This window comes from Leptonychotes weddellii, chromosome 6, assembly GCF_054177405.1.
Source record: "Leptonychotes weddellii isolate Sample4059 chromosome 6, ASM5417740v2, whole genome shotgun sequence".
Lineage (NCBI taxonomy): Eukaryota > Metazoa > Chordata > Mammalia > Carnivora > Phocidae > Leptonychotes > Leptonychotes weddellii.
The window spans coordinates 27,404,596-27,418,503 of record NC_138374.1 but is presented as its reverse complement, the minus strand read 5'-3'; the positions used below and the strand labels follow the sequence as shown (position 1 = coordinate 27,418,503).

Sequence of the window (13,908 nt, the reverse complement as noted above, 5' to 3'; positions counted from 1 at the left end):
TCCATGGGTCATCCATGGGAATGACAAAGCATGACCACTGCAGGTCCTCAATGAGTCGCATCCCAGGAAGCAACTGTATAAACTGACATGGAGTTTAAAATGCTTTACAAGACTGAGTCAATGGAAAGCCAGCAAAGCAGTGATGGGGAGGAAGAAAGAAATGGTTCAGGCAAAGGACATTTTAATAAAGAAGGGACCCAGACTCCCCCTGACCTTGATATAATTTCGGACCCAAGTCTTCCCCCTTCCATCCCAGCGTGAAGGGGAAAATCTGACCAACCCCTGCCAGGTGCTTCATTCACATTAGCTCATTGAGCCCTCTCCAGAGTCGTGTCAGGAACATAGGTTTGTCATTTTACAGAGAGAAGCCGGGACTCTGAGGGTTGTCATTTGCTTGAGGTTGCACAGCTGGTGGCAAAGCTGAGCTTTAAACTGTGGTCTGACTGCAAAGTGTCCCCCACCCCACCCTGTATTAAAGAGCTGGAGTGGGGGCTGGTGGAGGGCAGTCTAGTCCCTGGCTCCTAAGGAAACTTGTTCTGTGTTAGGACTGAGAAAATGGCCTTTAGGTCCCTGGATGGTTTATGGTGCTGCATTGACAGCCTCATCCATCCTTGCTTTTCATGGGCCCACATGTGAAAGAAGCCCCATGGGGATGGGGGCAGGGAATCTGAGCAGGTCATGAGCTTGTCTTCCCAAATGGGGCCAGGCTGGGGGAACTGAAGATCAGAACATCGTATCCCAGGAAAGCATGGCTGGGACTGAGGAGGACCTGGAAGCTGACTAGGAGAGAAGCTGGAGACTCAGCACCCTGTAGCTCAGGCTTTCCCAGACACAGGAAGTCAAGGACATTCTGGTAAAATGCAGATTCTGGTCTGGTAGGTCTGGAGTGGGGGCCTGAGATTCTGCATTTTGAAGAGCTTCTAGCTATTGTCAATGCTGCTGGGCCACAGAACACACTTTGATTAGCAAGATGAGAGGGTCTGGGTGTAGCTGGACCTGGCCTGGGTGAGGGAGCTGCTGGACCAGGGGTACGCTTTCAAGAGCAGATGGCTCATCTGTTGTGTGGGCAGAAGCTGGAAGTGCAACCTGCCCCAACTGCCTTTCTTTTTTGGCCCAGTGACTGACACCTCCTCTCCGACAGAGTACAGAAGCCCCTGCCGATGGCCTAAGGATGACACAGAGCCCAGAAGCCATCAGAGAAAAGAGTGATAAATCGGAGTTCACAAAAATAAAAATTTTCTGCATTGCAAAACCCACGATGAACAAAGACAAAACACAAATGACAAACAAGGGGCAACTATTTGCAACATGCATTACAGACAGAGGGCTAATTTCCCTAATTTATAAAGAGGTGTTACAAATCAATAAGAAAAAGGCCAATAATCAATGGACAAACCGGGTGAAGGCAATAAGCAGACAAGAGATTTGAATATATAAAAATATGCTCAGTCTCACTTGTTTTGAGAAAAATGAAAATTAAGACTACACTTAGATACCATTTTTTTCCTATCAGATTGGAAAATATTTTAAAAAATGATGGCACACTGTATTGATGAGAATGTTGGGAGATGCTCACTTGCATCAGGGCCGATGGGAATGTCATAAAGACTGTCCATGTGAAGGGTAATTTGGCAACGCCTATCAAATCCACGCACACATATTCCTGACCCAGCAAATCCCTTCTACAAATGCCCCTTACAGATACGCCTGCAATTGTGGACAATGGCGTGTTGGACAAGCTTATTCATTCAGTAGCACTGCTGGTAGGAGCCGAAGATGGCAAACCATCTCAATGTTCTTCAACAGTGGACCGGTTCAGTGAGTGGTGAATCAACACAATGGAGTACTATACAGCCATCCAAAGAATGAGCACGTGGTCTGCGTGCTGTTGTGACATAATATCCGAAATTGTTTGTTAAATGAAACAAGCAAGGAGCAGCAATGTGAGTGGAGTGTGCTACTATTTGTGTAGAAAAGGAGGGAGGTACTTGTAGATCAAAGGTAGCAGATTATCAGTGACTATTCTGTTGAACGTCATGTAAGTGGTGGGGCTCACAGTTCCTGCTGACCCACGCCGCCGTGACCCCAGGTCGCGAGGGCAGGAGAGCTCGGGCCCCACAGTGCAGTGGATGTGGTGACCAGCACCGGACCCCTTGGGGGGATGGGCTCTGAGGGGGAGCTGCAGAGGTCCTGGGTTCTTGGATGTTGAGGGAGGTGCTGGAACCAGCCTCTTGTCCCCCTTTGTCCTACACGCTCTCCCACCTGGTTTTCACCAAGTAATGTGTGGCCTGAACCACGCTGGCTGGTAGGTTTCCATGTCAGTTAAGCCATAAGCTGGTTTCGTTGGCCCAGGCCTTCTTGGGATTGTGGTTGATCTTCCTCTGTTCCCTCCCTCCTACCTATTTTTCAATTCTTAATCCTTGACGCAGGCCCTCCTGGTACCCTTTTCTGGCTGGTATCTTGTTTACACGATGGTCCTTTTCTGTTTCTGCTCCTAGAGTCTCTCTCTCCCATGGGCCAGGAGGGAGGCCTGGCGCCTCTGCCCAGGACACTTCTAAAGGCTCTGGCTTTCTTCACGCTGCAGAATTATAACAGCTATTGCTTGGAGAGCACTTATTAAATCCTAGATACCATTATAAGTGCTTTTCATTCAGTGTTTCAGTTGTTCATTCAAATATATGTATTAAGTGTTTATTAAGTGACATTAAGTGGTCTTGGAGATACAGCAGCAAACAAGACAAAGTTTTTATCCCTATGGGGCTGACTAGAAGAGAGGATGAGATGAACTACAAACAAATATATAGCCTACTTTCAGATAGTGCTGCGTGCTCTGAAGAGAAATAAAGCAAATTAAGGCCATAGAGAGAGATAGGGATGACTTTCAGGTGTTCAGGTAAGACCCCATATGATGATGAGCCTGAATGAAGGGAAGGAGTGAGCCCTGCTAACAGTGGTGGGAAAGGCATTTCAGGTAGAGGGAATGGCAAGTACGAAGGCCTCAGGTGGGAACATGATGAGCAAGAGGAAGAGTGTAGGCAATGAGTCAGAAAGGCAGCCGGGCTCACACCCAGGAGGGGTGATGTAGGCCATGGCAGAGACTCTGGATTTAGTCTATGGAGTCACTGGAGGGAGTTGAGCTTATGAAGCTGATATGGTTTTTCATGTTCTACAGGTGAAGGGGTTGAGGCTGAGAGAGGTCACCCAGTGAGTAAGGTGCAGATCTCAGGGTTATACAAACTAACCCCCACTGCCAGGATGCAGGATCTCAACCCTCTTCCGGAGACTCCAGTGCTGATATCCCAAAGGCTGGTTGAGGGAGAGGACAGGGCCACCCTTCCACAGGTCCCTCCAATGCCCAGTGCAGGCCAACGGGGCCCCCAGGCACGTGCCATGGGCAGGGGTGGGCTGGCTGGGCTCCTGGGGGGCTCTCAGGTTCCCCACAGTGGGCAGGGTGGCAGTTGCTGAGCGTTGTGCCAGCTGGAGCCAACAAAGTGCTGAGATGGCACAAATGTCCCAGCCCCACGGCCCTGCCCACTGCCAATGAATCAATTGAATTGCTCAACTGAAAAATTACCTTAAACCCACAGACATCCCTCGAACCTGCAGAAGGTCACCGGGAGGTGCACGTCTGGAATGGAGGCTTCTCTGTCACCCTCACCCCAGCACTGGGGGCCCAGCTCCAGCCTCTCCCAGATGAACACTTGTGCCCTGAAACCCAGGAAGCCCAGGACCTTCTGCGGAGGGGAGGGGGGCCTCCATGTCGTCCTCCTCTCCTTGTCTTCCCTTGGTTGGCAAAACTTCTCTCAGGCCTAATGGCTCATGGCTTGTCCGTTCTTCCTGGATTTCTTTATCAAGTTTAGATTGTGCCCTCAGGACGTTCAAGGTCTACGTGGGTCGGGGGCACCCACGGTAGGCCTTCCTCCTTGAAGGAGCTTCGAGTCCACGAGAGTCAGGTACCTAGAGAGATGTAAGGCAGCCCTGGGGATACAGTGTAAACTTCAGGAGGGCAGGATTTTCGTCTGTTTCATTCATGGGGTATCCTCAGTGCCTCGAATAGTGCCTGGCACACAGTAGGTGCTCAATAGATATTTGTCCAGTGAATGAATACATTCATGAATGAGTGGAACTTTGCGGAAGCTAGGCTGAGCGTGGAACTAACATGATTGGCCGGGGGGTGGGTCGCCTTTCCAACTTTGCACCTGGGAATCACTTGGAAAGCTTTCCAATCTGATGACTGGGTTCCACCCCAGAGGTTTGGATTGGACTGGACTGGGGTACACCTTGGGAACTGGGAGTGATAAAAGCTGCCCAGGAGATTCTAATGTGTGGCTCGGGCTGAGCACCTCTGCTCGGGGCCTCACAGTGGAATGCTCTGAGAGCGTGGGAGGGGCTCCTGCCTCACAGCCACCTGACCGCTCCTCCCAGGTGCTCTGCGCTTGGTGAGGAGGGAGAGTCTGTCCCCTTCCTCTGGCATCCTGCCTGCCAAGCCTATGTTCAACACCACCTCCCTCCCACGGTTCTCCCTATTTCTGCTTCCCTGCCCTACTGCATCTTCCTGGGGACTCACCCCTTCCATGGCTGTCCCCTGCTGCTGCTCCCCTCCTGACCTTGATCAACTTAAAGCGTTGATCAGCCCATCAATTAATTGTGTCCTAATCCAATCTTGGCTTAGTTGGAGAGAGGGCAGTAAATCCAGCTGGGTAATCATGCCCTGATATTTGTGTAGGGATAATTACTATCTCTCAGGCCTCACTTGGTGGCAAGATGAGATGAAAACCCATAAAACACCACTCGGGGCTGTGGCTCATTGTTCCTTGGCCGCACAAGGCTGGCTCCGAGCCAGTCAGCCCCGCCTCCCCCTTCCCCTGGTACAGGCCCCAACCTCTTCCCTCCCATTCATGCCACTGGCAGGGCTCAACCTCAGGGGCAGTCTAGGGGCTGGATCCTGGCCGGGCCTCAAAAACCAGTAGGGGCAACATGGGCCCAGGGAAAGCCAGTGTGTGTGTGCTGGGCTGGGGAAGAGGCAGGGAAGGTGAGCCCCATAGCCAGGCAGTCCCCTGCCCCCGGGAAATCGGGAGGGTCCAGGATGGTGAATACACAGGTCTGAACCACAGGGTGTTGTCTAGACCAACCCAAGAGGATGTTGTCATCTGGAAGAGGCCGATGCATGACCCACCTGGCCTCTCAGGGACATGAGGCTCTGCATGTTTCAGGAGGACACCGTGGCCTGGGACTTCCCTGTAGATGTTATCGTTCCATGGGAGTGGACTTCATTCTAGCGGGCTGAGCTCAGGCTTGAGAGAACGTGAGAGTCAGGGGTTGGGAACCACCTTGATCTTTAACCCAAGAACACAGCCCCCCAACCTGTGCAACACTGAGCACCCACTAGAAGCCAGGCTCTCCACTAGGCCCTGAGGACACAGGACTGAGTAAGGCCATGGAATATCTTTTTTTTTTTTTTTTAGAGATTTTATTTGTTTATTTGAGAGAGAGAGAAAGCATGAGCAGGGGGAAGGGCGGAGGGACAAGCTGACTCCCCGCTGAGCAGGGAGCCCCACACAGGGCTTGATCCCAGGACCCCGGGATCATGACCTGAGCTGAAGTCAGATGCTTAATCGGCTGAGCCACCCAAGTGCCCTGGCCATGGAGTATCTTAATTAAAGAATGGATCTGGAGTCGGACCCCTGAGTTTGAGTCCTGGGACTTACAAGTTGTGTGGCCGTGGGCCAGTCATATGACCTCTGTGCCTCAGTCTCCTCAACTATAAAGTGGGATGCCAGGATCTACCTAAGTGCATTGCTGCGAGGCTCCCATGGGCTGATTAATGTAAAGGGCTTAGATCCAGGCTTGGCACACTGTTAGTGCCACTTAAGTTAGCTGCTACCATTGTCCTTACTGTTATTTAGCTTTCTGGCATCAATGTCCCTCAGCCATTCCTCGGTGGCCCCTGAACCAGCAGCAGCATTATAGCGTGAAAGCATGTTAGCAGTGCAGGATCTTGGGCCGCACCCAGACCCGCTGCATTTACACAAGACCCCCAGGTACGTCGGCTGAGACACTCTAGGCTGGGAAAGGCTCCATGAACTCAAGGTCTGCCTGCTTCCAAGTTGTTTCCCCAGAATCTAGCATCTCTAGTCTGGAATGGAGTAGGTGTTCAGCAGGAATTTGTGGAGTGAATAAATGAGCTCAGCTAAAAGCTGTGGGGGGCCCTTGAAGGATTTCAAAGCATTTTGAAAGGTTCCCTAGAAGCAGCATGGAGGGTGATTCCAGGAGGCCGTCTGTCCAGTGAGAAGTGCTGAGTGGCTGAGCCATGGCAGAAGCAGTGGTGGGGGGTGGGGGGTTAGGAAGATGGGGGCAGGGGGACTGCTTAGATTGGGAGACGAAAGTCTGAGGGAGATGAGGGATCCCCTTGGGGATCTCTGCTGGGACAGAGCGAGCTCTTGGAGGCAGCAGGGGCCTATGCCTGGGGGAGCCCATAACAGAATAACCTGAGGAAGGCCCTCCCCACAGCTGGTGTTGGGAGGTAGAGGGTGGGAAGCAGGAAGAGGCCTGAGGCCCCAACCCCTTACCTGAGAAGGCATTATTGGTGTTGAGGAAGTAGATCTCCTCGCGGCCATCCCCGTCAATGTCGCAGGCTGTGACCCCAATGGCATTCCCCTGCCGGTCCCGCAGGGCATAGTAGGGGGAGCTGCGCTCATCCACTGCAATGTTCACCAGTCGCTTTTGGGTCCGGTCATACTTCAGAACCAGGTTGGGGCCGTTGTACCTGGAGGAGGAAGGGGGAGGGGGTGTTGAGGAGGAGCAGCTGGGCTCACCTGGTGTCCTCCCGCCCAACAGTGGGGCTTAGAATCCTCCCAGACAGGTCAGTGGTGGGGCAATTCAGCCTTGGGGCATTCTGGGGAAACCCTCAACAGCCTCAGCCTCTCCTCAGGGGTCCCTGCGTGTTTGGTGAGTGTCCCTGAATCAGATACAGACTCACTCAAAATAAGAGTCAACTGGGCCCACATGGGACACAATATGAGAAGCAGGGTGGCACAGGGGGATGGGCAGCCCATGACAACCCTCTTACCACAGGCTTTGTGAAGAAAACGACTACCCCCCCAATCTACCTTGCCCATCTCAATGTCAAAGGCACTTTCTTATTTATGATCTCACTAATTTAAATCTAATAAGCAAGTGAGGTGGGTGTGGGAGGCTGTATTATTAACCCATTTTATAGATGAGGCACTGATGAGCTTCAGTTGGGGAAACTGAGGCTCAGAGTGACTGAGTACCCTTCCCCAAGGTAACACAACTAGTTAGGTGTCAGGTGCTAGGACTTGGACCCAGGCTCTTTCTGGGCAAATGAGCCCTGGAGGAGTAGAGGCTTTGTTGCTGAGGTTTGGAATGACTCTCTCCTGACAGAGTCCCAGCATTTAAACAGTAGTATAAAATGAGCATCTCAGACGGGAGATTATGAACACATCTAAAGTCAGTAGGTGGACCTGCTAGATCTCTTTTTCTAAGGAACTCAATATGAAAGATTAAAATGCTCATCTGTCCTCATCTCTTCTGTCTCATTCTCCTGCAGCCACATAGCCTCCTTGCTTCACTGAAGGCCCAGGCATGTTCTTGCCTCAGGGACTTTGCACTTGCTGTTCCTTCTGCCCAGGATGCACTTCCTCCAGATATCCACAAGGCTGTCCCCCTCTGTCACCAAGTTCAGGCCACGGCTCCATTGTTGCTTCTCAGCAAGGCCTTCCTGGCCACATTCCTGAAACCTGCAAACACCACCCCCTCCCCGTGCTCCTTATCCCTCATCCCTGCTCTCTTCCCCCAAAGCTTTTACCAGCATCTGACAATTCTCTATCTTCGTGTTTAGCTCTCTCTTCTCTGTCTCATCCCACTAGAATATCAGCTCCACGAGTGCAGAACTTTTTGTCTGCTTCATTCCCCAGGGCCTAGAACAGTGCCTGGCACACACTAGGTGCTCAGTAAATATTTGTTGAATGATTGAATGAATGAAACCTCAGAGTCCACGTCTGAGTCATAAAGGCTTCGGATCGCACAGTTGGTTTCTTCCCATTGCCTTTCCATCTGGAGAAAGCGCCATGCCCAAGGTCACCCTCCGGCAGTGTGGCCATGAATGTCTGAAGGCCTCCTCCGGCCTCTAGGGAACACCAGCTTGCCAGGCTCTCCTAAGGAACCTGGCCAATGTCCATCCATTAGTCCTGGCCTCCTGCCTTTGTTTTAACCTAAGCGTGTACATCCTGAGTGATGTTCAGCTGCAGGCCTCTGGCTGTCCTGGCTGAGAACGCTTTGGGGTGGGGATGGCGTGGGCGGAAAGACCTCTCCAAGGTCTTAGAAATCACTTCTTGCTTTCCTGAAACGGATCCAACTTGGCCCTCTCCTTTGTCACCGAGATGCAGAGCCTGTGAAGTTTGGGGAATGCTGAGCAACTGGCTGGGCGCCTTCTGGCAGCCACAGTGTGTGTAAAGGAGGGGACAGAGCTCACTGGGAGCTGAGTCAGCACCCGGCGATGGAAGGTCACGCCTTGGATGCCCAGATGAACAGTGTCTGAGGGCCGGGGGGCGAGGGCATGGCATGCCCCATGGGACGTGTCTGGGCAGGAGAGACAGAACACTTGGGTTCCAGCACCGTCAGCAGCTGGCTCCAGCCCCCAGGGACAGAAAATGCCCTGGGTGCCACACACTAGTCCTCCCAGCCTCCGGGTCTTCTGGTTACTCTGATCTTTGCTGCTCCTCACAAGACACCACGGTCCCAGAGTGCTGGGATTGTTGAAAGCACTGTCAGATGCGTTGTCTCACCTGAGCCCCACAGAAAGAGGGTAATGAGGCATTTTCTAGAAAAGGAGACTGAGGGTTAGGGAGGTGGTGAGCTGTGTAAGATTACACAGCTGGTACGTGGCGTACTCTAACCGTCTCCAGGCTCTAAATCCTGTGTTCTTTTCAGACTGCCCATGATGTCAACACTGCTAGTCCTTGGATTTCTTTTTCTGGGGGCCTCCCCCAAGGTAGTGACCGTGAGAAATGCCCAAGAACTTCATGTCAAAGGGGAGATAATAGCCCTACTTTGCTACAGCACTCTACAAGGCATGGTCTCATCCTCGATTTCATTTACTTCTCATGGGTCTTGACTTTTCCCCAGATTCGTTTTGTAACCTGAGGCTGGTCAGTTCCCCTCTCTAGGTTCTGGGTTTCTCTTCTGCAAAATGAGAGTTAGACCAACTAGGCGGTCACAGACTGTGTCGACGAATGTGCCCATGGGGAGGCAGGGGCATGGCTCCGCACGTAGCGGAAGCCGGGTTTTTGCCCGGAATCTGGGGTGGCAGGTGTGCATGCAAGGTGCTGGCGCTGGGGGGGGGACAGATGGCCCTGGATCATCTCTTCTTTGAGGAACTTGGAGGTGCTAGTTCCAGGGCACTCCCTAGGGGGTAGTGGGGTGGGCTTGCTAGGCTGGCTCAAATTCCTCCATCTGCTACAGAGTGAGCATGCGCCAGAGAGTCCTGCCTCAACCTGCCTGTTGGCCTGGGATGAATCCCGACACTCTGGTCCCTTCTCTCCCGCCGCCACCCTGAGGGACACAAACCAACAGCCCCTAGGAAGGCTTCTGAACAAGGCCAGGGGTAAATGACAGAGTTGCCTCTCCTCTCTCCACCAGGCTGCCTCTACTGGGTCTGCTGGACTGACGTGTGAGCCTCTTACAGTCTTCCCCTGGGATCACCAGCTTGTCCCCTCCCCTCTGCTCCATGGAGCAGATGCTCCTGTTGGGTTCCTCACCCCGGCGCCCGCCCCCTCTCCCCCCAAATAGGCTCTGCCTTTTCCAGCCTCTGTGGCTTGGCTCAGCCGCAGCCGCCACCTTCCATGGGGAATGGTCTCCCCGCCCTCCCACGAAGCTTGCCCCCAACGGACTGCCTCTCGGCTGGATGCGATCTCTTCTCTGGATACCCACTGTTCTGCACCTTGCTTATTCCTGTGAGGGCAGGGTTGTTTGTGCTCCAACATCGCTTCCCTTCGTTCAAACAGATGCTTCTTGAGCCCAGGAAGCATGTGCATACATCTCTGCAATTGCTGTGCCTAGGGCAATGCTTGGCATAGAGAAGGTGCTCAACGAATATCTGTCCAAGGTACAGATGAGTGAGCGAGGGAATGGATAAATATAAATAATCAAGGGCAGTGAATAGAGCGACAGCACAGGCCGAGCCCCCTTCTGTCTCACTCAGCCTCACGACAGCCCAGGATCTCGCAGATGTGGCGACTGAGGTATAGAAGTTAGCAACAGTCACTAACCCACCCACAGTCCCTCTGGGTGGCAGTCCCCATGCTGACAAGCCTGGGGGGCTGGATGTGAGGGATGTGGAATTTCACGTTTCCTCCCTCTGACACCTGCCAGAGATTGCTGTTTTCTTCCAGAAATTCAAGAGGCTTTGAGGCTCAGTTAGACGGGCTCAGGGAGTGGGACAGTGTCCTGTGCTCTTGAAAAGTAGCCGTGACGCCCTAATATCAAGGCTGGGCCTGCAAGCGGAGGGATTTGCTGGGTGGTAACTGGAAAATAGTCCTGAGAGACACCGCAGGGCACAGCCAGGGCTGTGTGAGCCCCGACCAATTCTGGTGCCAGTCGCCTGGGACAGCACTGCTGTGGACAGGGAGGGGCCTCGGGGTGGGGGGCCCAGGAGTGCAGGGTGGGCACAGGGGCCTGGCCCCGCCCCTTCCTGGCTGTGGCCTTGAGCTCGTCACTGAGTGCCTCACCTCTGACTCGGCTGCTACATACCTCGTAGCCTGGCAGTAAGACTGAGACAGTGTGTGTGCTAACACTTGGTAAACCGTGAAGAGTTACACAAGTATAAATTCTCATCATTATGGAAAGTAACACAACAGCTGAGGCCCAATCTCTCACTCTCCAGTGATCATTTTGAGAGTTTCCAAACACACTCTAGTATTTCTTATCCCAAATATCCCACCCTTGATCTCTCATCCTCTATGGGTATGCTTCTTGATTTAAGCCCCTTCATAATTAAACTTCTCGAAGACCTGTCTTCCCAGGCTGTCTTCAATCTCTCACCATCCACTCAGCCCACCCCGATCCACATTCCCCCCAACTCCAGCAAAGCCACCCTCATTATTGTCACAGGGGGCTTTCAGGTGGCTACATCCAGGGACAGGCTTTCCGCTCTCATCTGCCCCAGCCTCCAGCTGCTTCCGGCACACTGGCCAGCTCTCTGGGCCTCCACTGCACCATTCCCTCTTAAAACACTGCCTTCGTGGCTTTGGGTGCACCCTGCCCTCTGGGGCCCTTCTCCTTGGTTCCCTCTCCTTTTTCTCTTTGTAGGTTCTTCCTCCTTGCTCTACCCTCTTCATGGTGGAGTCTCCAGGCCTGTTCTTGGGCCCCCTTCTCCTCTCTCTGTCCCCTTGCACTGGGGGATAATATCCATTCCCATGACCTACAACTCCCAAATTTCTATCCCCAACCCAAATCCCCAGTCCGAGCACAGACTCATATATCTGACTGCCTGCCTGACGTCTCCCCTTGCACATCCACACTCATCTCTGATGGAATGTGTCCAAAATGGAGCAAGGATTGCTCAGCCCCCCTCCTACCTGCAATGGGCACCCGAGTACTGAAGCCCAAAACCTGGCACCAGCCTTGGTTCTCCCTCCCCCTTGTCTTCACATCTCATTCATCGGCCAATCCTGTCATTTCTATCTCCTAAAATATTTCAAAGGCTTTCTCTTCTTTCCTCCCCTACTGTCACCATCTTTGGAGAGTCTCCTTCCATTGCTTCCTCACCGGCTCCTGAATGCTAATCCCTCCACAATGTAGCCAGAGTCATCTTTTAAACACATAAACCAGGTCAACCACTCTCCTGCCTAAAACCCTTGGGTGGCTTCCCCTCATGTCAGAATGACCCCTTACTGCGCCTGGCCTGGGAGCCTGGCTCGGTCTGCTGCAAACTTGCTGACCTCCTCCAACCACAGTGGTCTCCTCTCAGCTCCCAGCATTCCAGCAGGCATGGTCCCAACCCCGTGCCCTCTTGCAGGGCCTCTGTGTCTGATGAGGACACTCTCCCTCCACCTCCCTCCTGTCCCAGGCTGGCTCCTTCTCATCCTCTAGGTCCCGCCTTGAAAGGCATCTCACAGAGATCATCCCCTGGTTGGTATTCCAATCACTGCATCCACTGTCCCACTCTTGTTCAGGTACTTATTTATTGCCCACTTCTCCCAGTAAATCATAAGCTCCACGAGGGCAGGGACTATGTCTGCTTTGTTCATGTCTGTCTCCCCATCACCTAGTACATAGTGAGCACTCACTAAATACTTGCAGAGTGAACAAAAGAGAAGGAGCCTGTGGAAGGTGCAGGATCATCACAGGGTGGCTGAGCAAAAATCAACTTTGATCCTCCACCTTCATTAGTTCCCAAAAGATAGGTACAGACATAGTCATGACAAAGAGGAGGCTGAGGACTGGTGCCCTGGGTAAGGATCAGAGAGAACAACAAAGTGTGATAGATAGATACAGAGGATCTACCTTTTTTTCTGCTGAGAATCGTTGACCCATGTGAAGAAAAGGTCACTTAGGCAGTTACATAAAGGGAAGCCCGATAAAAGAACGTAATCATTGGGTCCCTATTGAATATTAGATATTGTGCTAAGTAACTTACATATGATATCTCATCATATGTAAATGGAAATCTAAAAAATTTGATATATAAAGTATGCTATATCTATTTTGAAAATTAAGACTAGGACATTTTTCTTCACTCAAAAAGGAAAGGAATGAAAAATAGATAACTATTCAACATTATAGTCAGGGCAGAAAGAAGAGACAGATGTATGTATACACAAAGAAACAAGATAGAGACACAAAGGAATGCACACCAATGAAAACTGAGGGACAGTGAACCCCTGAATGCAGAGAGAAAACCACACACATAAACACAGATAAAGAGAATGGCCCAGATAGAAACAGACACACGTGGAAAAGGGGATATGCTCATGTACTGAGACAAATAGACTCTTGGAAGGACACAAAGTCATGGAAATATCAACAGGACTCTGAGATATCATTACAGAGAAACAATCCATCTTGTGGCCATCTTGGGCATTTCCTCTAAAGAGTTTTTAAAGATGTGTGGCATTTTCACAACTATGGGCATAAGGGGGTATTTTATTCTTGTTCAATACCCTTATTTTATAGATGAAAAAAGTGACTTTCAGAGAAAAGTGACTTTCTGGAAGTCAAACAGCTAATCATTATACAAAATAAACTGAAAGACATACTTATTCCTTAGTCTAAAGCAGGGATCAGCAAAACTATGGCCTTTGGGCCAAATATGGCCTGCTACCTATTTTTGTAAATAAAGTTTTATTGATACACAGACATGTCCATTCATTTATGTATTATCTATGGCTGCTTTTCCTACACAACAGACTATATGGCTCCAAAGTTGATAATATTTACCATTTGGCTCTTTGCAGTAAAAGATTTCCAAGGATTGAAAGGATTGTCAGCCTCAGGGCACCTGGGTGGCAGGCAGTTGGTTAAGTGTCTGATTCTTGGTTTTGGCTCAGGTTGTGATCTTAGGGTCATGATTTCGGGGTTGTGAGATTGAGCCCCACAACAGGCTCTGCGTTCAGCATGGAGTCTGCTTGGGATTCTCTCTCCCTCTGCCCTTCACCCCCTGTGCTCTCTTTCTCGCGTGCGCTCTCTCTCTCTCTAAAATAAATAAATAAATCTTTAATAAAAGATTGTCAGCCTCATATTATGGATATATTACATGTTCTAAGTGATCGTTATCAGAACACAAAATTAGAATAAGCTTTAGTAAAAATTAATTTAGAGTCCATACTTGGGAATATACAGTTTTCTGAAACAAGTACTTCAGGGTGAGTATGGGTGGAATGTAAGGAA

At 51.1% G+C, this 13,908-nt stretch overlaps 1 protein-coding gene across 3 annotated transcripts in view; it reads right to left on the bottom strand.

Annotated features, from left to right (window-relative positions):
* The window catches only part of CRTAC1 (cartilage acidic protein 1), a 148,492-nt gene that overhangs the window by 58,702 nt on the left and 75,882 nt on the right, over nt 1-13,908 (bottom strand). For all 3 annotated transcript variants that reach the window (XM_081823685.1, XM_081823686.1, XM_081823688.1), the window contains exon 3: nt 6,570-6,766. In XM_081823685.1, the coding sequence (XP_081679811.1) occupies nt 6,570-6,766 (197 nt within the window). The remainder of the gene's footprint in view (nt 1-6,569; nt 6,767-13,908) is intronic.